At 38.9% G+C, this 27,291-nt stretch overlaps 1 protein-coding gene across 6 annotated transcripts in view; it reads left to right on the top strand.

Moving 5' to 3' along the window:
- The window catches only part of CDKAL1 (CDK5 regulatory subunit associated protein 1-like 1), a 645,197-nt gene that overhangs the window by 593,825 nt on the left and 24,081 nt on the right, over nt 1-27,291 (top strand). For all 6 annotated transcript variants that reach the window (XM_005869973.2, XM_005869971.2, XM_005869975.2 and 3 more), the window contains 2 exons: nt 19,766-19,849; nt 22,644-22,808. In XM_005869973.2, coding sequence (XP_005870035.1) covers nt 19,766-19,849; nt 22,644-22,808 — 249 coding nt within the window. The remainder of the gene's footprint in view (nt 1-19,765; nt 19,850-22,643; nt 22,809-27,291) is intronic.

Raw genomic sequence — 27,291 nt, 5'->3', positions numbered from 1 at the left:
TGATTATCCATTTTAAAAACTTGACAGGTTTAGAATTACTAATAAATAAAGGAATAGTAAAGTTATCATTTAGCCACATAGTCTCTTTGGTCTCTTGGTGACTTTTTTTTTTATGGACTTTACTGGGATGACACTGGTTTCAGGTGCACAATTCCACAACACTTCACCTGTACACTGTACTGTGTGTTCACCATCCCAAGCCAAGTCTTCCATCATCATCTATACCCCCTATACCCTCCTCTGTGTGTTCACCATCCCAAGCCAAGTCTCCTTCCATCATCATCTATACCCCCTATACCCTCCTTCACCCACACCCCACACCCCACAATCACCACACTGTTGACTATGTCCTTGAGTTTTTTCTGTTTTATTTTCTTTTTTGCTCAATCCCTCCACCCCCTGGACAGCTGTCTGCCTGATCTCTATCTGTGAGTCTGCCTCTATTTTACTTGTCAGTTCATTTTGTTCATTAGATTCCACATATGAGTGAAATCATATTGTACTTGTCTTTCTCTGACTGGCTTATTTCACTTAGCGTAATGCTCTCCAGGTCCATCCATGCTGTAAGATCCCTTGGTGACTTTAAAGGTATCATTTGACTTTTCTCTTAAAGTTGTGAAGATTTCATATTGGTTTAGCAAAGCTCTTTTAATGAAAAAGGGACCACTTTAACTCCATAGCAGGTTGCATGGTAGTTAACAACCTGTTTAGATTAATTAAGCACTTGTAACATCACTTTAAAACTATAACTTGACTTTAAGGTTGAAGAGGTATGTGGCATAGTAGTTAGAAGCTCAGATTCTAGAGCCAGACTGCGGAGTTTGAACTCCGACTGTGCCTGTCACCTCCCAGCTGTGGGACCGTGGCCAAGGGGTTGGCATCGCTGGGCCTCAGACTCCTATGAAGAAGTCCCTGCTTGCATGCGGTTGTTTTGAGCATTCAGCTAGCAATATTTGCAGAGCACTTGCTATAGATATTTAAGTAAAAAAAGAAAAAAGAAATGAATAGCATGTATCTTTAGATGGAATGGATGTGTATTTCACTTCAGACTCTGTGATAAGAGGAGCATTAAAAGTGTAAAGCTTTGATTTGGGTTTTTCATGCATGTAAAATACTTCTAAAAGAGAGGACCATTTTTCTATACATTAATCGATTTAAAATTGAAGATTGTGTATTGTGTCTGTGGTAATGAAGTTGGGGTTTCTGTTGCAAGGCCAGAGAGTGAAGCAGAGCAGCGAAAGGCTGGCATTTAACACGATGTGCAGATATGGCAAACATGCTAAATACACAACTCATGTCCCCAGTGGTGAAATTTTTAATAGGCTTGGGCTGTTTTGTTTTGGTAAATTATAGTCTAAAGAAAGGAGTAAAAATATTGCTTTGAATTCATATGTGTAGGTAGCTGCCTGTACTTGAAAGATGGCGCGCGCACTAGAATGTGAAGTCTTAGGCACAGACAGCTGCGGCGAAGGGTCTTCTGCCCCTAAGTCTGAAAAAGTCTTCATAGGGTGGGGTTCATTCCTGGAAAGCAAGGCTCAGTCCCCTGACTATTAGAGAATTATGATTTAAAATCCACAACTCTTCATTTAAGTTATTTACATAAGCACCGATTCTCCTTAAATTAGAATCATACTGAAATATGCCTTTTTAGATATTTCGGTATTCTCAGTTAATTTAGGTAGACTTGAATAAAATGAAGATCTATAAAATACTGCATTTGTTTTTAAAGTTAGGTCTCTTCCCTTCTACTTTAATATACTGGCTTATTTCCATTTTTATGATACTTTTATATATCATGATAATTATTTTTTGATAAATTGAACATCACCCATACACACATACACAAACACTTCATTTTGTAGAGAATATATCTGTTACCAAGTATATAAAAGAACTGGTTCTAGTTTGTAATGATTATGAATTTTTCATAGATTTGATTTAACAGCCTAATTCTGTTTGAAAACTTCAATTTATATGATTTTTCTCCCTCTTTCTATTAACAATTAAAATGAATACATGAGGACAGCAGGTGTTTTGAACAAAACCAGGGCACTTGATTTACAAAATGAGAGCTTGATTTAAAGAGTATCATATGCTCATCAACCTGTCTAGGTAGTACTTAAGGTTTTCAACTGATTTTGTTTTTTTTAGCAAGAAGATACATTGTCTCAAAAATGACTGTCGGATCTACTCCATCATTTTTTCTATAAGGAAATTGAAGAATCATCATTTACAGATATATTTGATGATTTTCCAAAAAGATAATGAAAATACATAGAGTAATAGTTTATTTTTATTTTTTAATCCTCACCCAGGTGAGGGAAGGAAGGTGAGAGGGAGAGAGAGAGGGAGGGGAGAAAGAGAGAGAGATGTGCGAGAACATTGATATGCTGCCTCCTATAGGTTCCCTGACTTGGGCACGTGCCTGACCTGGAATGGAACCCTTGACCTTTTGGTGTATGGGTCGATGCTCCAACCAACTGAGCCACCTGGCCAGGGCTAGAGTAATAGTTTATTTTTTATATTTAAAAAGTATCAAAGCCTAGCAACCTAACCAGAAATGGTAAATTAACCAATGTGAGAAGTAAAATTTTTAAATGTATTCTATAGTACTTTAGTTGATATTTTATATATGTTTCTTTAATTCTAAGGTAATTAGATATATGCTTTTCCTGTTTCATAGATGGAAAAAGTGAGTAGTTTGTGTAAATAAAAGTCAGAATCTCACTTGCACTCAACCTTGTTTTATCAGCCTTCAGTATTTTGCTCTGTCAACTAAATAAGAAAATGCGATTTAAAGGATAGTATAGGCCAGTGTCGCAAGCATAGGGCAGTAGAGAGGATGAGAAATGGAGATTCAAGTGACAGTCATATAGCAGCACCCAAGGCCAGGGTGGTGTGCTGGGAAAGAGTAAGATGAGAGAAAAGGAAATAGTCATGAAACTACATTTCTTATCATCATTCTAAACAATATGACAGGGTATATACATTTAAGGATCTTTTATAAGATAAAATTCTTGCACAAAGCCAGTGCCTATTGTTTCTTTGTAAATCCTTCGCCCTTTATGTTGTAGCTCCACTAAAAGTGGAGCAAACCTGAATGTGCTGCTACTATGAAGTGATGCATGAGGACGAATAGGGCCATAATGGAAACATCACTTGCAATAGGCTTTCCAGTTGCCCTGACTCAACAATTCATTATCATGAGTTTGCTTGTTGATAGTCAGATGATTCCTTCCTTTCCCAGTGTATCAGTGTGGGGCCTTATTTAACCTCAGGAATAATGCTCAACAAAGATGCTTAGTTGGGGGCAAGTATTCCTCAGGGACATTTCCCTTGTGTTTTCTAGGAAATGCTGGGGTTGAGGGATGTATTTTAATATGCTTAGCATTAAATTCATTTCATGCTTTTTTTTTACCAACTGTCTTTCTGGCAAGCTCAAGAATTTGGAAATAATCACTTATTCATAATAATATATCTTTGTATTTATTTAAAACAAACAAAATTTTGTGACTGAATATTTAAGCTATTAACTATCAACTTCAAAAAACAACAAATTGTTGTTTTTGTTGTTGTTAATGCTCACTCGAGGATATTTTTTCCATTGACTTTTTTAGAGAGAATGGAAGGGAGGGAGGGAGAGGGAGAGAGAGAGAAACATGGATGAGACAGAGACGCATCAATTGTTTGCCTCCCACACATGCCCCAGCTGAAGCCGGAGATCAAACCTACAACCCAGGTGCATATCGTAGACTGGGAATCGAACCCTAGACCCTTTGGTATGCAGGCCGACAATCTAACCGTTGAGCAAAACCAGCCAGGTTCATAAAACAGCATTTTTAATTTGCTACACAAGTCTGTCTATGTATACTTCAAGTAACAGATGTCTGTCACTCTGAACTTTAGAATTTATTTTAAATGAAATCACTCAACCTCATTGTTATAAACTATGTAACTTTAGCTAAGAGTACTCAGTGGGTTTTAGTTTTCTTATCTATGGAGTGAAGATAAGTCAGTACCTACCCCATACAGTATTTGGTGAAGAATAAGAAAACCATTTTATCACAGAAACAAAAGTAGTGGTAGGGATGCCTGTGCTCATAGCCACTGTGGTTAATAGAAATAAATAGTAGAATCAAATTTTCTCCATCTGTTGCTTGAATTTTTTGCTTGGCCTTTCTTATGAATCCTTCCCACCACTACCATTATTTGAAACAGTAAATTTGCAGCCTTTAAGTTTTATAACACTTGCTAGTCCTTGTGATACCAAAGAATATATCAACTGGAATACACCAATAGCTTGGTCAAGCTAGGTCTTTACAGCTCCAAAAGTTGTTAGAAGCAAGCAGAAGTTAGCTGTCTGGTCCCAGTTGCAATTATGTAATCTTGCACTGATTTCTAGAAACCTTCAACCATCCTGAAATAACTGTTAAGGAAACTGGATTTTCATTTTGGATTTAAAACTTCTTCTCAAGTACTTTTTGCCTGGTTGTGAATGGTCCATGGGGCTCTCAATTTTGCTTTATGAATTTTTGTTCAGCTTGTGTGTTCCCATAAAGGGAACAAGTGCATCTTTTAAAAACCTCCCATGGTTTTGTCTTCTGTGATTTGGTAAACAAGCATGTACCACACACCTGACTTTCTTTTCCCCCAAATCTCCTAGTTTCTGTGAAAGTCCAGTGCATCTTCATATTATGAAGTCAGTTTAGAAATCAGCTCACAAAAAAACATAAGTTGATTTTTTAAGACAGTTTTCTTAATCTGCAGTTTGACATTAGCAGTTCTATATTTGATATGTTGTAATCTAACACAAAGCAGAGAACTCTAGGTGGCTGTTTTGGGAAAAGATTTTAATTCTTTTCCTTCTTTCTCTATTGATTAGTGAATGATGATAATGAAAATTCCTTTTCCATTTCCCATATTTTCCTGCTTAACTGTGTTGTGTGGTTATTATACTGCTCCTTTTTTTCTCTAAGGAGCTTGTTTTGTGCTTTATACCAGACACAAAATAAGTAGCAAAGAGGTAGCGCAGCCCTGCATGCTGCAGAAAACACAGCTAGGAGCTGGGCTCCCGGGAGCCATGTCAAACTCACAAAGTAGCCGGGAGCAAGTTACCTAAATTCTCTGTGTTCTTCATCTATAAGGTGAGAATAACAAAAGTATCTGTGGAGATGAAAAACAAGCAACTACTATCAACATCCCTCACCAGAGTGGTACATTTGTTACCGTTAATGAACCTACATTGATACTCGGTGGGGGAGGCTGGGCATGCGCAGGGGCAAGAGGAATATGGGAAATCTCTGCACCCTCCTCTCACGTTTGTTGTGAACTTAAAACTGCTCTAAAACTTAGTCTTTGGTAAAAAACAAATAAATGAATTACTACGTGAAATAAGATTATTACAGCTACTGTTTGTTATGAAGGTGGTAACAAAAAAAAATGCATTTCTTCTAGGTCCCTTAGAAGAAATTACAAAATTAAATCCTTTGAAAATATCCTCACTGATGATTTTATTCCAATTTGGCAATTTGTCAAAAAATATCAATGCATGATCATATAAGTACAAAAATATAACTATATGCTTGTAAAAAGGCTGGTTGTTTAATTCATTTATTCAACAAATCTTTATTGAAAAATCTGTGAGTCGGGCATGGTGTTCAGCACTAGGGATATAGCTACAAATAAAAGAAATAAAATCTCTAGTCTCATAGAATTTAGAATATTGTGAGCTTTCATCTAGAATGTTTCCCTTAAAATATTTTAGGGTATGATATTTTAGGGTAAAATATTTCCCTTAAAAATATTTAGGGTATGATGTTTTGCCCTGCTGTAGTGCCACGCTATGGACTGTTCTTAAATTCACACTGTCCTATGTAGGGTTGGTGACAGAGAATCATTGTTTATTGTGATTCTGATATGCTAATGAAGCGGTCCTGATTTACAAATAACTGTTTAATCTGTAATTAAAATCTGGAAGCTCTCTTAAAAATGCAGTTAAAATGCATATTCACTGGCCTGCAGTATTGAATATGCAATTGCAAAACATTAAGGAAAAGCATATCCTATTTATCACTCTCAATGAACCTTTCACCCTGGTTCCACTGGTTCCTGTCATCCATCCCATCAGTATGCTTCCAAACGCAGTAACTGTTCTTGGTCTGTGTGTGCCTAAGTATAAAATCAAAATCTGTAGCGTTTGATTTTTTTTTTAATCACATATAAGCAAGTTTAAACACACAAACACACATATTATCATATCCTCATTAAGATGATGGGCCCCTGACCATATCCTAATGCTTGCTCAGGAATCTGAAATTCATGTATGCAAAAGGAATTTTTCTTATCTTTCTGAAAGAAGAATGATAAATATTTATACACCCTTAACTCTTTCAGGCAGGCGCAGGATCATATTTTAGGAATGACAAGAAGCGGCTCAGGCTTTTTCTTCCAGCATGATTCATCTTTCCAATAGCTACTGAAAAATGAATTGTAGGTTTATCAATATTGGCCATTTTCCTCCTTTCTCCCCATTAAATATGCTTTGTCTTACTTCTCTGAAACCCTTTTGAGTCATGGCTTTGAAAAGGGAATACAAGAGTTATCTCTGCTTTTCAGGCAAGATTCCTCCAGGGACAGCGCGGCCCAGCAGGACTGCTGAGCATGCTCCCCACGCCCGGCCACATTCCTCCCACAGCCTCCACTTTGTGAGCTGGTTAGCAACGGCCTGGTCTCTACTCATATCCATCCAGTGTTGCTTTCTAACAGTTCTGAAGCAGTAATTAGATAGAGCCCCAAGACAGTTTTCTACTTGAAATTAAAATTTTCCCCTGACTACTTGAATCAAGATATCCAGTAGGAATGTGCTTCAGCTCACAGCGCTAGCTTCTGAGTAAATGGAAGATGCGTGAAATTTTGAAGTTTACCCCTGACAGTAGGAGTGCTCTCAGCTGTCTTTACCAACAGTAGTCAAGCTTTCCCAGCACCTACACTGACTCCGGAATGCTAGGTTATAATCTGAAGACAACTCCAGATTCAAGCCTGGCAACTATTTTAATTATTTCTTTCAGACAGGTAAACTGAATCCCTGAAATGTTGCTCTATTCATTCTTTCATTCATCCTTGCACTCGGCAGCCATCATTAATCCCAGTCCGTGTCAGCTCTGGAATGAAAGGCAGGACCCGTGGTGATGAGACAGTGACAGGCCTGGCCTGTCCTTGGGACACCACAGCCGCTGGCAGCAGACCCTCCCTTCCCCACGGGGCCAGTGCGCGCTGCAGGACACCCTGCTGGCCCTGCCTCCGGATGGAACACTTAATGTAGAAACACAGGACGTGTGAGTCTCAAGTGGCCTTATACGTTATTGATTTCAAATGAGGAAACTGGGGCCCCAAAGTGGAATGATTTGCTCAGAGTCAAAGAGCTAGTTAGTGGCAGAGATGAACTGAAGGCATCTTGACCCCCTAATTAATGCTCTTCAAGCTCTTCTCTTATGGGCTGAGGTTCTGTCTTAAAGGGAAGAAGCCTGCACCAATGGACCCAGAAGCCCTTATGTAAGAGAGAAGGCCATAGACTGAAAGGTCTGTCACTGACTGGGCATTAAAATCAAAATTAGTGTGTTTTAAAATATAATGCAGTATAGAGTTTCTATTAATGTGTTACATCTGGATACTACTGTTGGTAAAACTTTAGGGTGGAAATAGGCAAGAATTTTTTAAAAAATTACAGTGTGATTTATCTGTTAAACAGGAGACATTCACTAGGAGAGAGGATGAAAAGGAAATCCACTCTACTTGTAGGATGGAAGGCAGAAACCGGCTGGCTTTGGAATTCTGAGTAGGTCGCCACATAGAGAAAGGCTTTTAGGATTTGGGTGATGTCCCAAGTTTTATTTTAACTGTATAATGCCACATGCAGAGTATGTATAGCATTACAATGTCTCACACTAGGCCTCCAGTCTATAATGTTAAAGACTCGAATATTCTCAAGGTCTCTGTGTTCCTGCAGTGCTGTAACTTTACAGCAGTTTGGAAAATCCAGGCTTCCTAAACGGGTTCAGTAGGTTTCCCCAGCTACTCAAGTGAGTTGGCTCGTTTTTTGCATTTAGTCTCAGTAACCATTGCAGAGGTTCCCGTCTACATCTGTAATAAACAAACTTTCCTAGAGCAGCTTGCAGACCTGGCAGTCTTCAGGTTTAAGGAGGCTATGTGATATTGTGTTTGGCAGAAGAGGGTTTTAAAAAATATCAAAGCAGCCCTCATAACTAGATTCCTTTTGTTACTGACCAAAGAATATCGTGCAGAATTGGAAATTGTTTGGATTAAATGACTTCATCCGTTTCTCTCCCCTTCCCTCTCAGTCAGTCCTTCCCCCAAAGTGGATTGATATGGAAAAGTGCAGAGGATTACTGGAAGCTTTCATCTTCCTTAGTAATCACCCTAGAAGAATGTTCTTTTATTCTTGGTTAAAATTTATATGAAAACTGCCCACATGTTTACCTGCAACATCAATTTTCTTTTGTTGAGTTCCATGTTTTCTCAATTGTCTAGCATCAAGAGGAAATAGGGAGAGAGAATAAGACTGAATCAGACTTACTCCCATTACCAGTAAATTGCATCATATGTGTATGTATGTGTGTGTCTCTGTGTGTGTGTGCATGCGTTTGTGCATGCATGTGCTCACAGCTAATTACTGGGTACAATAAAATTTCATAGAATTTTAATTTAGCTTCATTAATTCTGAGACTGAAGTAATATTAAAAGGGAAAAACAGAAAAGATAAAGAGAAGCAAATCAATTTTCTTTAAATAAAGACATTTTAGGGGGAACTCATATTCCTTTATGTAGGTCATCATTGCCATTTCTCAATATTATATACCTATAAACTGCATAGCAGGACTTGTGTGTGCTTGAAGAAGCTACATTTTCTCAGCAGGAGAGGAAATCGGGATCAAGCTTTGAGATGCAGGTGCACAGGAACACAAGTGGGCTCTTCAGCCTGCAGCCTGAATGCCAGGCCAATAAAGCAGAAGCTCTCAAGCTGAGCTCTCAGGGTCTCCCAGAGCTGAGCCAAGAAGTGTGGGGGTGGGGAGAGGGAGCCGAGAGAATAATTGTTATTCAGTCTTCTTAATGAGATGTATTGCCCACTGCCCAAAGACTGTGGCAGTGTCTTTTGTTATGCTAATTAGACGCCCTTAGAGCTAGGCTGTCTTTGATTTCGGCTTAATCCTTTCTTCTTCCTCAGCCTCAATCCCGACTGGCAAATGGTTGAAAGATGGTGTGTACTGCATGTGTTATTTATTGCTCGCATCTATGCTGAGTTCTTTGGTAACAGGGTTGATAATGAAAGATTTATCTTACCAATGGCGGTACGTGTTTTGGACATCCTTTTGGGGCTTTTGAAAAAAATGAATTTGAGAATGATCGATTTCTGCGTGTTTAGTCCAAATAACATTGCTTTTTATATGGTTGCTTTTGTAGCTATACAGAATGGGAAAAGACAGATTGGAAAATTTAGATATCCTCTCATTGGGTGCCTGGATTTTCCTAAAAATAACAAGCATTTTGTCATGGCTTAGCTTTTGGGGAGGCTGTGGTCAACCAGAAAGATGGAAGCAATAATTTAAAGGTCAAAAAGAAAAATTTAGCAATTCAAAATTCCTGCCTTTACAATTTATAGACATTTATGCATTCTTTCCTAAAATTAAAGTGTTTCATTTACATGATCATTGCAATTAAGAGTAGATGGTGATAAGTTAAAAGTATTTTTAAATGATAAATATGATTCCTTCTAAATAATGAAATGGAAAGTTTCTGTTAAATCCTTAAAAAACTGGATAGTAATGTTTTAGAGCAGCCTGTCCAATAGAAATATAGTGTGAACCACAGCTTTTTTTTTTAAAGTTTTCTGGTAGCTACACTAAAAAGGTGAAAAGAAAGAAGTGACATTAATTTTAATAATATACTGTATTTAACCCAATATATCAAAAATATTTCAACGTGTATCAAAATAAAATTAATAAATAGTTCTCATTCTTTTATTCATGTTAACTTTTTGAAATCTGGTGTGTGTTTCACACTGGAGAGTATTTTGCAGCTCATCTCCATTGGGATTTGCCACATTTTAAGTGCTCAACAGCCACGTGTTGCTAATGGCCACTGCACTAGATGGTGCAAACTTAGAGTCAATCAGTAATGCACTTGCTCAAAAACAAATGTCAGGATAAAATCCATGAGTTGTGTGACTTTGACCACATCACTTAATCTCTAACGGGCCTTGGTCTCCTCATCTGTAAAATGAAGCTTTCCAACTTAATGACTTATTAATTCCTCCACCCTTGCCAGCTCTGAATTCATGGTTCCAAAAAATTCACATTTAGAGGCTGGGTGAGCTGCAACTGATCCATCCTCTTCTATAATTTAATGTTTGAAAAGGAGCCTTCTTTCCCCACAGAGAAAATTGGAGTGTCCTCACCACACCCACACCTTCTTTCTTCCGAATGTCTGAATCTTTCTTTGGGTTCTTGTCTTCTACTGTTTTGATGAAGTGTTTGGTGTGTAGGAGACTGCAGGTACCTGGCTCTCAGCAATCATCTCCCAGTGCTGTTGGAATGAGAGCTTTGAGCAAAGGTTGAGGAGAATTGGCAAGTAATTCCTTATGTTACTAGATTACATGAACACTAAATCTCTAAAAGTCAGTTGTCTGTCTCTTTGTAATCTAGCTCATTTATTGTGTCATCAGTGAAACAAAAATTCTAAACACGCTTTCCAGGAAGGCAGTCTGTCAGTTGTTCTGAGCTGTATGTGGTCACCTTTGTGCCTTGTTGAGAAGCTCATGAAAGGAGATTGGCACATGCTTCTGAGGAATGACTGATGGAGACCAATGAGAAAAAGACCAGGAAGGTGGGAGTGATGGAGACAGTTGTTCAATCTCAAAATTGAGCTTTTAGTAAAAAAGGGTTCCACACGTAGTCCCACATTGGCCCCACTTAGCCATTCCATTATTAGGCTCTCATAGATGATACTCCTGACCATAGGACTTTGGATAGTTATAAGGTTGAGCACTTGCCTATACTGCCTAGAGTGTCCCTGGTGTGGAAAAAAATAGCTCTCACATACTTGCACCAGGCCTGTGATAAGGAAGGGCAACTTGCTTGGGTTTGTTAAGAGAGAGTAGACCTCATGTAATATGTTCTTACCAGGATTTTTAAAAATTCCACCAAAGCCATGTAGGTAACCCTTAGAATGTTCTGGAATACCAAAAATGTCCAAGCAGGTGGCTCAGAGTTGGCTGTTTTTTGAACTGGACGTTCAGTCAGCACTCAGCTATAGGTCTCTGATGCTGAAAAGGGATCAGGTTGGCCTTTGTCATATAACTTGCTGTTAAGAATTACTGCAGCCAGACCAACAAAGCACTGTTCCTGTGCTTTACCGTCAGCTCTCAGCCAGCAGATGGAATAGTTTTATCATTAAGGATGGGATTTTGCCTCCAACTGGGAAGAGACTCCCTTGGGTTGTCTTTCTCTGACTGGGTTGAGCACATGGCTAGAAAAAATATTAGCCGTTGTTTGAAGAAAACAGCACACCTGGCTGTTGTCAGAAGAAATGTCATAGTCTGACTCCATCCAACTGAACCACCTTGGGTCTGGTCTTTATATCTCATGTCATTGCTTTGGGTGGAAGGACTTTAAAAAGCCAAATTATTTTTCAGTTGTCCTTCATGTTTACGTTATTTCTGAAATATGAGGAAGGAATAATAGGGCCACTAAGATGCTCCTGGCAATTAATAAATACATATAGGTTAAATACTTAAAGGAACATTCTTTCCATTTGGAATGTATTTAATTGTATTAATAAGTAAAGCTGAAGAAGGTGGTTTAACATAGAAGATACTGTTTTAAATCGATTTAAAAATCTAATAGAATGTATTTTCTGACATAGTTTAAAAGTCAAATACAAGGCCAGCCACTTTGACAATAAACTGTCCAACATCTCTTAAAAATCCTTAACTAGAGCAGTAAACTAACGGCAAGCATTTTGAGTACGATGGCCTACGAGTCTCATTACTTGTTTTCTGTGCTATCATCATTTTTGACACACATTCCTGTGTCATGGCCCTGTTTCATTATTGAATAGCATTGTGGAGTAAGGATATTAAATTTTAATGTTATTGCTATTATTACTGTTGACTGTTTTTAGCATAAGTGTGCTGGTTCTTTAATTCTAGCTTTGCAGGGCCAGAAAACAGAAGTGTACATAAACAGTCAGGAAAATGACTGTATACCCTGGAGACCCTGCATCACATGCTCTGCCTGCTGTGAATGATGGATCAAAATGGAAAGGTTATCATTTTCATTAGCCAGGAAAGAACAAGACCATACTTTTTTCCGAGTGTAATTACGGTGGTTCACTGGCAACATTACACTGCAGTAATTAGTCTAAAGGTGTATGTGAGGGCAGGCTCTTGCACAGACACTAGAAATATTGTTTCAGAGTTTAAGGTCACAGCCTTGTGTTTAACATGTTCCATGCAGCTTTGGGGGGGAAATAAAAATAAAAAACTAATTTGACTGGAACTAAAGAAGGACATTGGTTATTTCCCAAAGTCATGTATTCAGAAACCAGTCAGGTAGAAAAATTGTTTTTTATTACCTGCAATAAAAAAAAGCACACATGTCTCTCTCTCTCTCTCTCTCTCTCTCTCTCTCAAATCAATCAATAAACAATTTTTAAAAAGGAAAAGGGATATCTTTAAAAACTAATTTGACTGGAACTAAAGAAGGACATTGGTTATTTCCCAAAGTCATGTATTCAGAAACCAGTCAGGTAGAAAAATTGTTTTTTATTACCTGCAATAAAAAAAAGCACACATGTCTCTCTCTCTCTCTCTCTCTCTCTCTCTCAAATCAATCAATAAACAATTTTTAAAAAGGAAAAGGGATATCTTTCTTAGGATTATACAGAAGTAGCATGTCAGAATATCTTGTATTGTAGGATAAACAGAGATAGAATTCAAGTTTATTAGGAACTTGATGTACATAATTATGAGAGCTTTTTGATATGTGTGTTTTAATCTCCATTTTTCCCTCAGGCAATTGGACAGAAAAATTAATTGCTAGAAACTTTTCATGGGAAGCAAATAATTTCTTTACCTTCTTATAAGTGTTTTGAAGAAATAAATATTTCTCTTACACTAGTTCTCAAATATATATCTGTCCTTTGTGAATGTTTTTCAGATACTCTGGGCAGTTATACTGAAATATTGAACTCTAACCTCATCTAACCATTCAGAGTAGAAATTGAATTGAAATTATTTTCCAAAACCACATCTCAGCTTTTCTGTTTAAAGGAAAACAAAAGTGAAAAGGGGGGAATAGTAGAGAAAAGTAAATTTGAAGTAAAGTTTATATATTAAGTCATATGTAACTTTAAAATAAACTTTTTGTTTCTTCCTGTCCAAGGAGTATTTATACCAGTAACATTTCTTACTGGGTTAGAAGTGAAGGCCCAGATACTGTAATGATTTTGTTTAATTTTGGTATTGTTTGCTTGTCTTGAAGCAATTCTTTTTAGTTTCTCTCTTGAAATCCTTATATAGCCATGCTGAATACTGTTTGTTTTAGGACAAATGGAGAAGTAGAGTGTACTTGAATGAGCATTCATTCAGGGACCAAATTCTGTTGGAAACCACTGCTTTTTAACGCTAATGTGTTTTGTGTGTGTTATCTGCCATATGGTTAGTGATGTTTCTCACAACTTCAGACACTCGGGAAAATTTAAGCAGAGATGTGACACAAATAACACAGCTTAGCTGATTATGTAATAGTACTGAAAAATCTACCCCAAAATTGAATTTAAAAAAACATTGCTTTTTGTTTGTCACAGATGTTTCTCTACTCAAAGAAAAGTCATGTGCTGCAGAATTAGATCCATGATGTTGTATGTTTTCTACAGCTAGCAGTTAAATAGGAGGCTCAAGTAGAGGGAATCGCCCCAGACTTCCTTTTCTTCCCTCAGCCTCTGTGCGAATCTCCACATTTGGTGGGACCTCAGTTTCCCCCTCTGTGAAATCAGACAGTGCAAAGCCCCTTCAGGTTTTTACCTTCTTTGTCAAGTTAGGGAAATAGTGTCTTTATTTTCTGACTTTGTGGCTTAAAGAAACGCTTAAGAGCTTTCCTCATATTTTTTCAGCAAGTTGTAGAAAGTTGTACCACCTCCTTCTTTCATAGCCAGGCCCCAGTTCCTAGGAACTCCAAGTCACCAGTAATGCAGCACCAGGGGTGGCAGGGTCCTGCACCTTCCCTCACTTCAATAACCCATTCTGTGAAATGGATGGGTGGTTTTAAAAGACTATTTTTATAATTCATTTTCATAAAATGTCTTTTAAAGTCAGTTTTAGATGGACTAACTGAAGTTCTGCACATCCTAGGAAACATTGCTTTCTCCACTGACATTTGATGAGTGTAGGAGAATATGCCTAGCTTGTGAAAGCAGGCACAAGGACAGACAGCCACTTTTCACAAGTCCTGACTGATGTCCTGAAGGTCAAACTTTGCCAGTGGAAACTGAGTGTACCATAGAAATACTATAGCAGGAGGGTTGTATTCCCACCCCAAGCTCTTTAATGTTGTAGAAATTAAATAGGCATTTTAAGCTGTCAACTATAAATTATATATCTCTAAAGCAAATCAAAAGGAAAAGGGTGCCCTGGTCGAGTAGCTCAGTTGGTTAGAGCATTGTTCTGAAACGCCAATGTTGAGGGTTCGATCCCCACTCAGGGCACATACAAGAAGCAACCAATAAATCCATAAATAAGTGGAGTAACAAAATCAGTGTCTCTCTCTCTCATTGGAAAGATTTTGACAGGCTTCTTTAGGTTCAGGTTTCTTGATGGGTATTAAGGATTATGTTGTTACTTTAAGGGCAGCAAGAAATTAGCTGCAATTTATGGAGGGCTTCAAGCATACATTTACTGTCAGAAAAAGGAGCCTGGATTTAAAGTATTTCCTTATCTGAAACCTTGCGAGCACACCAGCCCCTAACCTACAGATCTGCCATGAACGATGACTTACAGTTTTGGAACTGAGAGGTCCTTTAAATATTATAACCCACTTCCTGTTCAGTCCTACTCTCCTCTCTCCACCAGCATGTCACTTCTACCAAACTCACTTTTTCGATGAGGAATGTGAAGGCCCAAAATGTAGTCAAATCTTTATCTTAAAAACAATCTACCCAAACCCTAAGTCTTCCCACTCTTCTGTCCAATTCAAATATGTGGAATAGGATGTTTTGAGTAACACTTCTTCTCCCCCAGTTTCCGCTAGAACTATGCATTTCTGCTACTGACCATTCCTTCTCCTGCCTCATCACTTTCCCCTTTCTTCCTTTCTTTGGGAGAGTGGGGGTGGGGGTATTGTATTGTGTGTTTAGCACCCCAAGTCAAGCCTCCTTCCAGCACCATTTATCCTCCCTATACTCTTTTCAACCTCCCTTACCCCGCTTTCCCTCTGGTACTCATCATACTGTTGTCTTTGTCTATGAGTTGTTTTTTCATTACTTAATCCCTTCACCTTTTTCACCCAGCCCAGAACCCTCCTCCCAATGAGGACATATCTCACTGTCATTTTAATTTGCATTTCTCTGATGATTGGTGACATTGAGCTCTTTTCATATGTCTCTTGGCCATCTGTATGTCTTCTTTGAAGAAGTGTCTACTTAGGTCTTTTGCTCATATTTTAATTGGATTGTTTGGTTTTTTGGTATTGAGTTTTATAAGTTCTTTGGATATTAACCCTATATCAGATTTATCATTGGCAAATATGTCCTCCCATTCATTGGCTTGTTCATGGTTCCTTTGCTGCACAAAAATTTTTTAGTTTGATGTAGTTCCATTTGTTTACTTTTTCTTTTGTTTCTCTTGCCCAAGATGATATATCAGAAAAAATAATGCTACCAGTAATGTCTGAGATTTTGCTGCCTATGTTTTTTTTCTTCTAGGATTTTTATAGTCTAACATTTAAGTCTTTAATCCATTTGAGTGTATTCTTGTGTATGCTGTAAGAAGGTCGTCTAGTTTCACTTTTTTGCATGTATCTGTCAGATTTTCTCAACACCATTTATTGAATAGACTATCTTTACCCCATTGTATGTTTTTGCCTCCCTTGTCAAATATTAATTGACCATAAAGTTGTGGGTTTATTTCAAGCATCCCTATTGTATTCCATTGATCTATATGTCTGTTTTTATGCCAGTACCATGCTGTTTTGATTACAATGGTCGTATAGTATAGTTTGATATCAGATAGCATGATTCCTCCAACTTTATTCTTCTTTCTCAAGATTGCCATGGCTAGTTAGCTTTAGTTCTGTGAAATATGCCATTGATGTCTTGATAGGAATTACGTTGAATTTGTAGATTGCTTTGGGTAGTTTGCACATTTTAATGATGTGAATTCTTCCACTTATTTGTATCTTCTTTAATTTCTTTCTTCAGTGTCTTATAATTTTGCAAGTACAAGCCTTTTACCTCCTTGGCTAAATTTATTCCTAGGTATTTGTTTTAAGCAGTTGTGAATGGAATTTTTTTCTTAGTTTTCCTTTCTGATAGTTCATTATTAGTGTAAAAAATGCAGCTGATTTCTGGATGTTAATTTTGTATCCTGCTACTTTACTGAATTCATTTATCAGTTCTAGTATTTTTTTTGGGGGGGGGGGGATCTTCAGGATTCCCTATATACAGTATCATGTCATCTGCAAATTTGACAGTTTTACTTCTTCCTTTCCAATTTGGATGCCCTGTATTTCCTCTTCTTGTCTGATTGCTGTGGCTAGTATTTCCAGTACTGTCTTGTTCCTGATCTTAAGGGAAATGCTTGTAGTTTTTGCCTATTGAGTATGATACAGCTGTGGGTTTGTCACATATAACCTTCATTACATTGAAGTATGTTCCTTCTTCCCCTTTCTTCCTAGCCTTGACTATTCCGGTTACCTTAAAGCCACCTTCTAGACCATTTTTTAGGTTTACAGTTCCACTTTCATCTTAATCATCTCTGCTGAACAGCCATATTTTGCTGTTAGTCACAAAGTTCATAAAAACATTATTTTCAACCTTATACATTTGTAGGAGTTGGTTCATTTTAAAAATTACACAGCATTCTTTTTGCTATCTTGTTCTGAAAAGGGTTTGTTTTAAGCCAATGGTGTAACCTTGCATTTCTGTCAGTGGATCCAGTTGTTAGAGAAGGTTCTATCAATGGTAGTGAGGTAGCCATAGAAGCTACTTCCCAGGGAAATATCAGAAGGTCATGTGAGACACAGCTCATCTCCATCATTATCTGTAAAACAGACTGGTCTGATCACTTCTAGGGGATTATCTCAGTCATTAGCATAATACATGGATGGGTGCTTGTTGTCCTATTGTCTTAGGATATATGTGGCCTTTTTTTCTTCAGATACCCTGCCTTTTTCCTCTTAGACTGGGATTTCTTGCTAGATAACAGAGGCATTGGTAGGCAAAGCCAGATGACCATCCTCACTCTTGTTAAATGCAGTTCTTTAACCACACGAGGTTAAAGGAGAAAACAGTTGGAAAGTATAGGGGGAGGTGGCTCATTAAAAAAAAAAAATGTGAGGTTTATTATACATGTTCTTAGCCCATAAGGTTCCTCACTGTCACTAAGGCAAAGTTACATCTTCCAGAGTTCCCTTCCTTAACATCATTGTTGTTTTAAGGTTATTTGAAATAGCTGATTATCTTAAAGGTTGTATTTTATATTCATTTCATTGAAACTTTATCCTTACAAAAATATTGAGGAGAACGTGTATTAGTTTTTGTTGGTATTTTAGGGGGTGGGGATAGATTGTAGCAGCTTTTGATCAAGGCCTTAGCTTTCTTATGCTCATTTTTGCCCAGTATTCTCTGAGGAATTTTAAGAGCCTCACCAGTGAGATGAAATATCCATGGCTGAGAGGACAAAAAGGGTGACTGGAGAGTTGTTTGCCACTATAAATGACTGCACATAGCAGTTTTCCTGAATCCCTTTGGCAAATAATAGTTAAATACTCACCTACAAATAGTTCTCTGATGGTTGATCGAAAGCCCTGCCCTCTACTGTATAAACATAGCAAGTCTTCTAACTCTGTGTATACGTATATTATCATCATTATTTCCAGATAAAATAGGACAGCCCCAAAACGATGACTACATTCACTCTAACAAGAGGAAAGAACCAGCATACAGTTTCAGTGTCTCTACTATCCCATATTATTGTTAGACTAATTTCCTGAAAACTTAATGTTACATGGAGTGTAATTGCAAATTTCCTTAAGAACCATTGAGAGACACTTATCCTAACTTATAAGCAACTCACACTGTGAAATGTATGCAAACATTCTAAGTTTTTTTTTACAGAAAAATATACTTCAGTGAAACCCAGTATTCATCAAGCTGTTTTTTGTTTTTTTTTAATAAAGCTCAAAGTAGAAGTTGCAGGAACTTACTTTTGTTGCCATCTGATTTTTAAAAGAAATTAGTGTTGCAGGAACTATTACTAATTTTCAGAAAGTGAACTAAGTCTTTGATAAGTATCATGCTAGAAACCTTACAATCTTTGACTTAGGGGGTTACCTTTTGAATGAGATAGTAAAAAAAAATAGTAAATTACGGTGCATTTAGGTATTGGCATTGTACATAGAAGAGGGTGTGTTTTTAAATTGTATTGGTGGTCTATTTAGTGCAGCTGTGTTTATGTTTCCTAAATGGGAATTGCCTGAATGTGTTGGCAAGTCCCTACCTATGAAACTGGGGATTGCTTTTTTAAATCTTCATGCCAGCGTGCTTTAATATGGAGGGTCATATTTACCAAGTGACAAAGGCAAATGTAGTTCCGGGCACAGCCATTCAATACAGTCATCCAATATTTGCTACATCAGACATTTGACAACCTTGTAAAAATCAGTAATTGATACTTTAAATGTTACATTTCACAGTGGGATAAACTTAGAAATGGTAGAATATTTTAGAAGTCACATTTCTTTATCCCATATTTTGTCTGATTTAACTTCTTGGTTATTGAAAATGCATGCTTAGATAATAAATATAGATACATATAGGTTGATCCTGTAGAGAATTAACAGTCCCCTATTTTTGCTGTATTTCTCTTAAAAAATATGAATATGGGGTCATGGCTGCAACATAGAGGAGACGGTTGCCTGTGACAGAGAAAATGTATATGACAAATAAATAGCTGTGTGAATTAATTAGTAATTTCAGAATAGTATGTGAAATGTTTAGATGCAAGCTCTTAATGACTAGTTTTTGGAAGCATTTTCTTTAGTGTTACATTCCCCATAACTCAAATTAATGTTTATTACTACTCTTTCATATTGCCAAAATATTTTCATGAATTTGGATTAGAAGCAGCTTGTTCTGGCTTGTTTTGCAGCCTTGTTTCAAGAAACAAAGTGATATTTAGAAGATTTTTGTAAGTCTTAGAAGCCTTAATTATCTTATGCTGAAGGAGGAAATAAAATCAAGTTTTGTTTCATAGTTAAGAATATAAGATTTCATACTGGGCTCATTTTTATTACCAAATAGTTAATAAAGTCTTTCAGGAAATTTGAATGGGTGATTCTTTTATTAGCTGTTAAGTAACTAGCAATTTAGAGCCTACTTTAAATTCAAGAGGATGCTACTTACTGGGCTGGCATTTGTTTTGAATTCTTAGGTGTTTGCCCATATCATTCCTTTTTTTCTCCCCTTCTCTTCCCAGATTGGTGAAAGACAACAAGTGTTAGTAACAGAAGAATCCTTTGATTCCAAGTTTTATGTTGCACACAATCGATTCTATGAGCAGGTAAGAGATATTTCTGTGTCCTTAAATTTTCTCCAAAATGAAAAAGAGTTCTGAAAGTAAGTCTGCTTAAGCAAAAGGAACTTAAAAAGGGGGAGGGTTGTAGAATCTTGTGCAGCAAGGCATTTTATAGCATCCAGCCAGGCGGACTGGCATGGGCCTTATCTTCGTGGCTTAGTCTGCAGAACATTCTTTATAAAGGAATACATGTGTTTCAGTCCTCACTAGTCTTTGAGGGAGCCAGCCTTAGGCTTTTGGGAGTTTGGAACAGGCAGCTGTCCCTGCCAGCATCCCCACAGCCTGGCAGAGTCCTGTCCAGAGGCAGGAAGGATGTCTGCACCGGCGACATCAGCGGGGAAGGGCAGGGATTTCCTCTCACTGTCAAGGCACTCATGCAGGTTTCTTGGTTGGTTGGTTTTTTAGTTCTGTTTAGTTTTAGAATTTGTTTTTATAACTCCCACCTTGATAAAAATGCTGGGAGCAAAGGAACAAGAGTCTGTTCCTTGGATTCAACTCTGATTATGTGAGGAGAGCAGTGTAAGGGTCAAAATGACTTTACTTTGAGAATTTTCTCCAAACCCAACCCCAAGGGCTCTTTCCCAGCCCACGTAAGCGAGCCTCCCTTGCCTCCCCAGTAGCCAGATTCTGCCTCAGCATTTGGGACTCCACTTGCCCAGGAAGTAAAGCCATTGGAAAGTGACGGAAGGAAACAGCATGCCTCCTCGAGGGGCATCCGGATATGGAGATGGGATATGCCCTCTCAGGAGGGGGACTTGCATGGGGACAGGGATTTCATGGGTCATCCTGGATTGTATTAACTTTCAAGATCAAAGAGAAGTGGATTTTTTTTTCTATGGGTCATGGCCAGAATTAGAGCTTGGGAAGGCTCTTAAGACCACTGTGGGCAAGTCATGCAGGGGACAGTCAAAGGCAGCCCACTATGCCTGTGAGCAGGGAGGCAGTAGCTAAGAGGCTTCGGGCACTGATGTGCCACCAGGAGCCATCTCAGACGGGCCTGGGTCCTCAGGAAAGGTGGGGAGCTTTTCCAGACCCAGACTAAACAAGCCCTGTCCGGTACCTGTGGAGGAAGGATTTCCACCACTCGTGTTTGAGCTGAGTCTCTCCCCACTTTCCATCTCATTAATTGACTCCAGAGGGCGGCTTTCCTACCCAGACCCGCTCTCTGCTCAGCCTGGGGAGGAGCTTGATTGTGTTTTCATTGCCTCTTCCCTCTCCTTTCTCTTGCCATCTGGGTTTCTGCCTCAGCGGGGAACTTTTTCCCCCTTCATTTTAAAGGCAATGGCATGCCTCATTAGCTGTTTCCTCCAATTTAAAGCAGCCGGGCTTTTTCCAATTATTAAAACCGGAGGGGGAAAAACACTGAGCCCTTCATTCAGATCAAGGCAGCAGATCAAGGGGAGTTATTTTCCCCCAGAATCACACCAGATCTCCCCAGGATAGTTTACTCTGGAGATTTTCTCGTCTTATAAAAGTTGATTTAAAAGGGCTTTCATATTCTGATACTAAAGCCCTCTTAGTCCGTCTGCTTACCGTGAGTAACTCGCCACCCAGGTGACCTTGCTACATTTTGATGAAACGGTGGACTCAGTGGTCATGAAAATCAGACTCAGAAGGACCGAGATCCACTGCGGCCTCTGAGAAACCAGCTGTGCAGCCTCTGCATCCTCTGACCTTTTTGTCTCTACAACTAAGTTCCAGAGATTTCACAGGAATTATTTTCCTACTGAGATGAGTTCCAGAAGGAAAGATTGCATCAAGATATCAAAGTCTTGCTGGGTTAGAATTAGTCTCTTTATTCTGGATCCCAACTTTAAAAGATTGGCCAGTAGCTAGTCCTAAAATAGAGGGAGACATAATGCATACAGACTACCTCTAAGTCCCAAAGCAGGGGAGAGATTTGCTCGAGGTAAACAAGTGCTTTTACCCGAAATCTAGTGGAAAGAGACCATAGGACAGTTTCCTGTGAACCAGCCAGAGTACCCTTCCAAAGTAGCTGGTTCTATGTGGAGTTAGAGCTCGCAAATACATGCGTTTTATTACAGAGCAATAGAACTGAATGGCAACCAGTTAAAGGAGCTATTTACCTCCATGTTACCCATGTTTGGAATATTGAAAAGGTTGCTTTTAAGTGTTCTTTCTCATCCCCCAAAACACACGCTCGTGCACGCACGCACACATATACATGCACACAAACATGCAGGCCTTTATTTGAAGTGTCTGCTCAAACCAGAACTTTGATAGCTAACTTGGAAGGTATTAAAAGTAGGAGGCTTTCATCAGCGTTGTCTTGGTTTCCCTCATTGCATGGGACAGCCAAGAGCAGAATATCAAAGGCCTGTCCAAAAGTGACTGGCTGCCTGCTGGGATTTCCCAGGTCTGCCTCCCACATGCCTGAGGACAGCAGGCGTCCTGCAATGCAGGAGGCTGTCTGCAGCAGCTCCTCCCAGAGTGCCAGCCCTTCCCCCCAGATCCCCACCCAGGTCCTGGAGCAGCTGGAAGATAGAGCCCACTTGGGGTGGATCTCAGAATAGAAAAGGACATTAGTTGACAGCTGAGGAATTCTGAATAAAGTGGGACTTTACTTCATAGTCAGACACCAATAATGGCTCATTCACTGTGACAAGTCCGGCAGACTGGTGTACAGTGTTTTCCTGGGGAAGCTGAGTATGGGCTATACAGGAACTCTGTGCTCCCTTTGCAGCAATTCTATAAATTTAAAACTGTTCTAAAATTAAAAGTTTATTTTAAAATTGAGCCTTCTGAACCCTTTTTAAAGGTTTTAGTGCCAAAGAACCCCACATTCATGGGGAAAATGGTCGAAGTGGACATTTATGAATCCGGAAAGCATTTTATGAAAGGGCAGCCAGTAGCAGACGCCAAAGTCTACACACCATCCATCAGCAAACCATTAGCCAAAGGAGAAGTCTCAGGCTTGACCGCGGTGAGTAAAAGGTGCTCCCCTCCACCCTGCCAGTAAGAAGCAGCTGGGGAGGCGCAGGGTGCAGACCTTGGCTCCGTGGCTCTGTAATTCACAGCCCCCTCTCTGTGCCTGCAGGAGGCTGCAGTCCTTTCCCGCAGATTGAAATCTGAAATGGAAAGATGCAGTTCTGCTGATGCCTTTAGCTTTTTTTTTTTTTTCTTCTCTGCCTGTTAAGGGAATAAGCTGTTTCTGCTTCTGGTCTAGATGCAGAAGGCAAATGCCATTATTTTCAAGTGAAAGATGTAACACCAAAGATGGTCAGATCCGGTGTGTGTCTGTGTCAGTAAATCCTGAGTGGAACCGGCTGAGGGAAGACATAGTTTCTTGCTTTATGAAGCTCTTTATAATATAGTAAAACCTTTAGTTAAACAGGCACTAAACCATGTCAGTATATGTGCTTATGGTGCCTTTCTCTCGGGCAGCGATTTTCAACCTTTTTCATCTCATGGCACACATAAACTAATTACTAAAATCCTGTGGGACACAAAAAACATATTTTATGTCAACCTCGCAAAAAATAGGTATAATTTTTTAAATATATTTGTATTGATTTCAGAAAGGAAGGGAGAGGGAGAGAGAGAAAGAAACATCAATGATGAGAGAGAGAATCGTTGATTGGCTGCCTGGAACCCGGGCATGTGCCCTGACCAGGAATCGAACCTTGACCTCCTGGTTCGTAGATCATTGCTCAACCACCGAGACATGCTGGCCGGGCAGGCTGTTGTCAATTTTTTATTTGACAATCTAAGGGAAAAGAGGTCAGTGCCCTGACTAAATAGTCAGGTATTGCATGTTTTAAAAATTCTTACGGTGCCTGAGATGGCACACGGGTTGAAAATCATTGCTCTAGGGTGTTAGCTGAATATCTGCTTTAGTCATGTGGACTGAAAAGGAAACTTTTTTTTATTTCTATAAAACAGTAACCTGACCACTATTTTATACCTTGGTAAATATGGCTGTTTGCCAAGCTCTCTCTTACATTTCATTGAGCTACAGTTGTAAAAGCTGATGGAGTGTGAAATGAAAATGTGTATCACATTTCTAAGCATCATTTGATGTCCTTTCTCTAGCACAATTGTTAAACACTCCAAGAAAAGTATATAGCAATGACTTCATGTACGGAAAAAAGATAAGTGGTATTTATCTGGCCATATAATTCCAAAATTGTTTTAATATATGTATTATCTTTTCCCTCAAAATATACTGCCAGGTATGTTAATTAGACTTTGAGAGTAGGGACAAAGAGGGTACCATTATCTATACTCTCACTTAGAATGTGACACACTCTGGTGTCCCAATCTGAGTGACCCCTCATGAGCTTGACAAGTACATGTGAGAACTGTGTGCATCGCATGTGACTGATAACGGAATGACGCAGACTCGCCTTTGTCCGGACCCTGCCAAGTGTGTCATCCTGCTCGGCCAGGAGTGAACTGGAAAACTCGATAAGCATAACCACTAATGTTTGCTGTTATTTTGAAAAGAAATCATACTTGGAGTTGGGGTGGATGGCCAAGAGGGAACAGTGAAACCCAGCATTTAAATGATATTGCTAGAAATGTGGCTTTTACATCAGAAATGCTTAAAGAAAATTGGCTTATCTTTTGTTGTTCTACACAGTGTGTTTTACAAGCTTGATTTTAAATTGCTACAATAAAAAAAAGATCACAACAAATGGTAATAGACGGCAAATTATTATTCCAAGGGCCCTGCCTGATTTAACTCTTTCATGTATGCCTATTAAAAAGGATGGAGTTTTAAAACATCATCATTAATAATACAGAAATCAGGAAAAGCAGTACCATTTTATTAGTTTTTTTTACTATTGTGTCCCTCTCTAGAAGAGTAGCCCTACTTAAATTCCATGGGGCAACCTTTTCTATTCTACTCTTCCACCTCCGGCCTGTGCAATGGTGCTGTCAGCACTGCTGCCGCTGGCCCTCCTCTGAGCTGAGATGGTCCAGAAGAGGCCTGGGAATGGCCTTACAGTGTGCATGAGGCCCCAGGGTCAGGAATATTGAATTGGGTGCTAACATTAAGGGAAATACCAGGCAAGTCCGTTATCACCATGTGTGACTTCATATAAATTAAGGAGCATAGCTTTATGCTTCATTATTTGTCAACTTTAAAGACTTTAAAAATATGCCAAACTCAGGGTCGAAAAGCCTTCTTCAGTGAATTTGTCCTGATGTTAAAATGTTTTGGCTGATGATAAGAATTAAAGTAAATTAAGCAAGAAGAGAACAGATTCTGTTTTGTAGGCTTGAGAAGTAGATGGTAGAGGTTATAATCATGTCTCAGACATTTTGGGGCTCTTTGAACTTGATAAAGGTGCTGGCACTCTTGGATGAAAAGAACCAGCTTAACCGTGTGGATGGAGCATGGCCTTGGGCTCAGCTGGACCTGGGTTTGCATCTAGACTTGCCAGTGGACCCGAGGCACGTGGCTCCTGAGTGTTAGTCTGTTAAGTGGGAATGATGATGTCTCTCTCATGGGGTTGTTGAAAGGAATACATTCAGTCGTGTGTATAAGCCACCGAATCCCATTCCTGGAACATGGTCAGGAGTTACTAAGTGGTCATTGTCCCTTTCCCTCACACCTAGTCCCATCTGGAAAGAACAGACTCTGCAGATGACCTGGTTCTGACATATTCGGTTTTGTTCGTTATTTTACCCTGAACATGGTATGCAGAGGCAGGAGAGGGAGTGAATTTCTCTGTGAGGATCATCTACTCAGCGCTTGGAAACCAATCCCAGCTGAATTTCTGTCTTTCTGAATTTTCTAGGCTTTCCTGAGTTTTCTGGTATGATAACCTTCCTTACACACGTCGTAAAGAATTCTGGAGAGGCCAAAGCACCTAAAGCAAAATATTGTGTTACAAATTATTTTCCTTAGTAAATGCATTTTCTTAATTGGGAATGTTATGATTAATCTTTAAGTATTTAGTCCCTGCTACGTTGGGCTTCTTTAGTCTGACTTTAGGCCCTGTGACGTTTTTCATCAGATGGTGAGAATAGCAGATGGGGGAGAAGTCCAGCCCGGGCGGGTCACGAGCTCCGGACTATAGAATTTGCTGTAACGGGTTTTTGTGACCTTTCGCGCATCTCACAGGTTGTCTCTGAGATTCTGTGATTGAAATATTGCATTTGATAAAAATGGATTGAATGCCTACCCTGTGGCAGGACTGTAGATTCTATAAATATTAATAGAAAACAGACCTTGTATTTTCAAATAATAATAGTTGCCCAGAACATGATGGAAAAAGAAAGCCATAATAAAGTCAAAAGGTTGCTGCCCTCTAAGAAATGATATTCTAGTGGAAACAATACATAGTGACATATTTTTATGATTATTACTGTTCTTCTTTTCAGTTTGGGTAGAGGAATGGAGGAATAGAAGAAGGAGAGAATAGGAAAAATAGATGAAATTAGTCTGAATAACAGTAGGGAAGATGGGAGCAAAAATGCCACCTCCAACCTGATAGGGAACATTTCTGAATAAGTATCTTTTAAGGATAATTCATTTTAGAAAAAAGGTTATATAAAAGTTATCCAATGGATGGCTCATAGAGTTCAAAGGGATACATATAAATCAGAGAGCCCTGGTGGGTGTGGCTCAGTTGGTTGGGTGTTGTGCTGTGCACCAAAAGGTTGCCAGTTTGATTCTAGGTCAGGGCACATGCCCAGTTGCTGGTTCAATCCCGAGTAGGGGTATGCAGGAGGCAGATGATCAGTGTTTCTCTCTCTTTCTCCCTTCCTCCTTCTCTAAAAATCAATAAAATATTTAAAATATGTATAAAAATCAAAGAAAGGATAGGTCAAAAACTTTTGTCTGGAAACTGTCAGGAGACTTCAGAGGAAGAAGGGAATGGGAAGCAGTAATTCTTAAGAACGTTATTATAAAAATGGTGGTGGAGATAGGCAAAAGCTGTATGTGGATGTGGGTGGGTGTGGGTGGGTGTCAGGGGAGTGGGGCAGGAATTGTTTAGTGAAAGGTGTCAGAGGACTAGGAACCTTGAGAAAAACACAGTTTGAAGATGTTAAGAGCGTTGATATCTTTACCATGCTTTCTCGTAGAACCTAAATTTGTGATAACATAGCCTGTTCAACGTGATGATCTTTATATATAACCGAAGTTCCCTTAGAAAATTGTTATTCTATCCAGTCATTCATTTCATCTGAAGAAAACCTATGTGTAATCAGGGCCTAACATCAATTGTACCAAATCCATGACCATTATCAAAGATTGGGATCAGTGAATTGTTTTATCTCTATTATGGAAATGTTCTATTCTTGAAATTTTCAAGCGTATACAAAAGTAGAGAGAATAATACAAGGATCTCAGCCGTCATCCACTTTTAATAATTGTCGACTCATGGCTGATCTTATGTCACCTGTGCTCTTATTCAGCCCATCCTCCCGGCTATTTTCCAGGAAATCTCATT

The sequence above is a fragment of the Myotis brandtii genome, unplaced genomic scaffold (assembly GCF_000412655.1).
Source record: "Myotis brandtii unplaced genomic scaffold, ASM41265v1 scaffold311, whole genome shotgun sequence".
NCBI lineage: Eukaryota > Metazoa > Chordata > Mammalia > Chiroptera > Vespertilionidae > Myotis > Myotis brandtii.
Note: the sequence above shows the minus strand (reverse complement) of the source record. Positions and strands in the feature narration are given on the sequence as shown.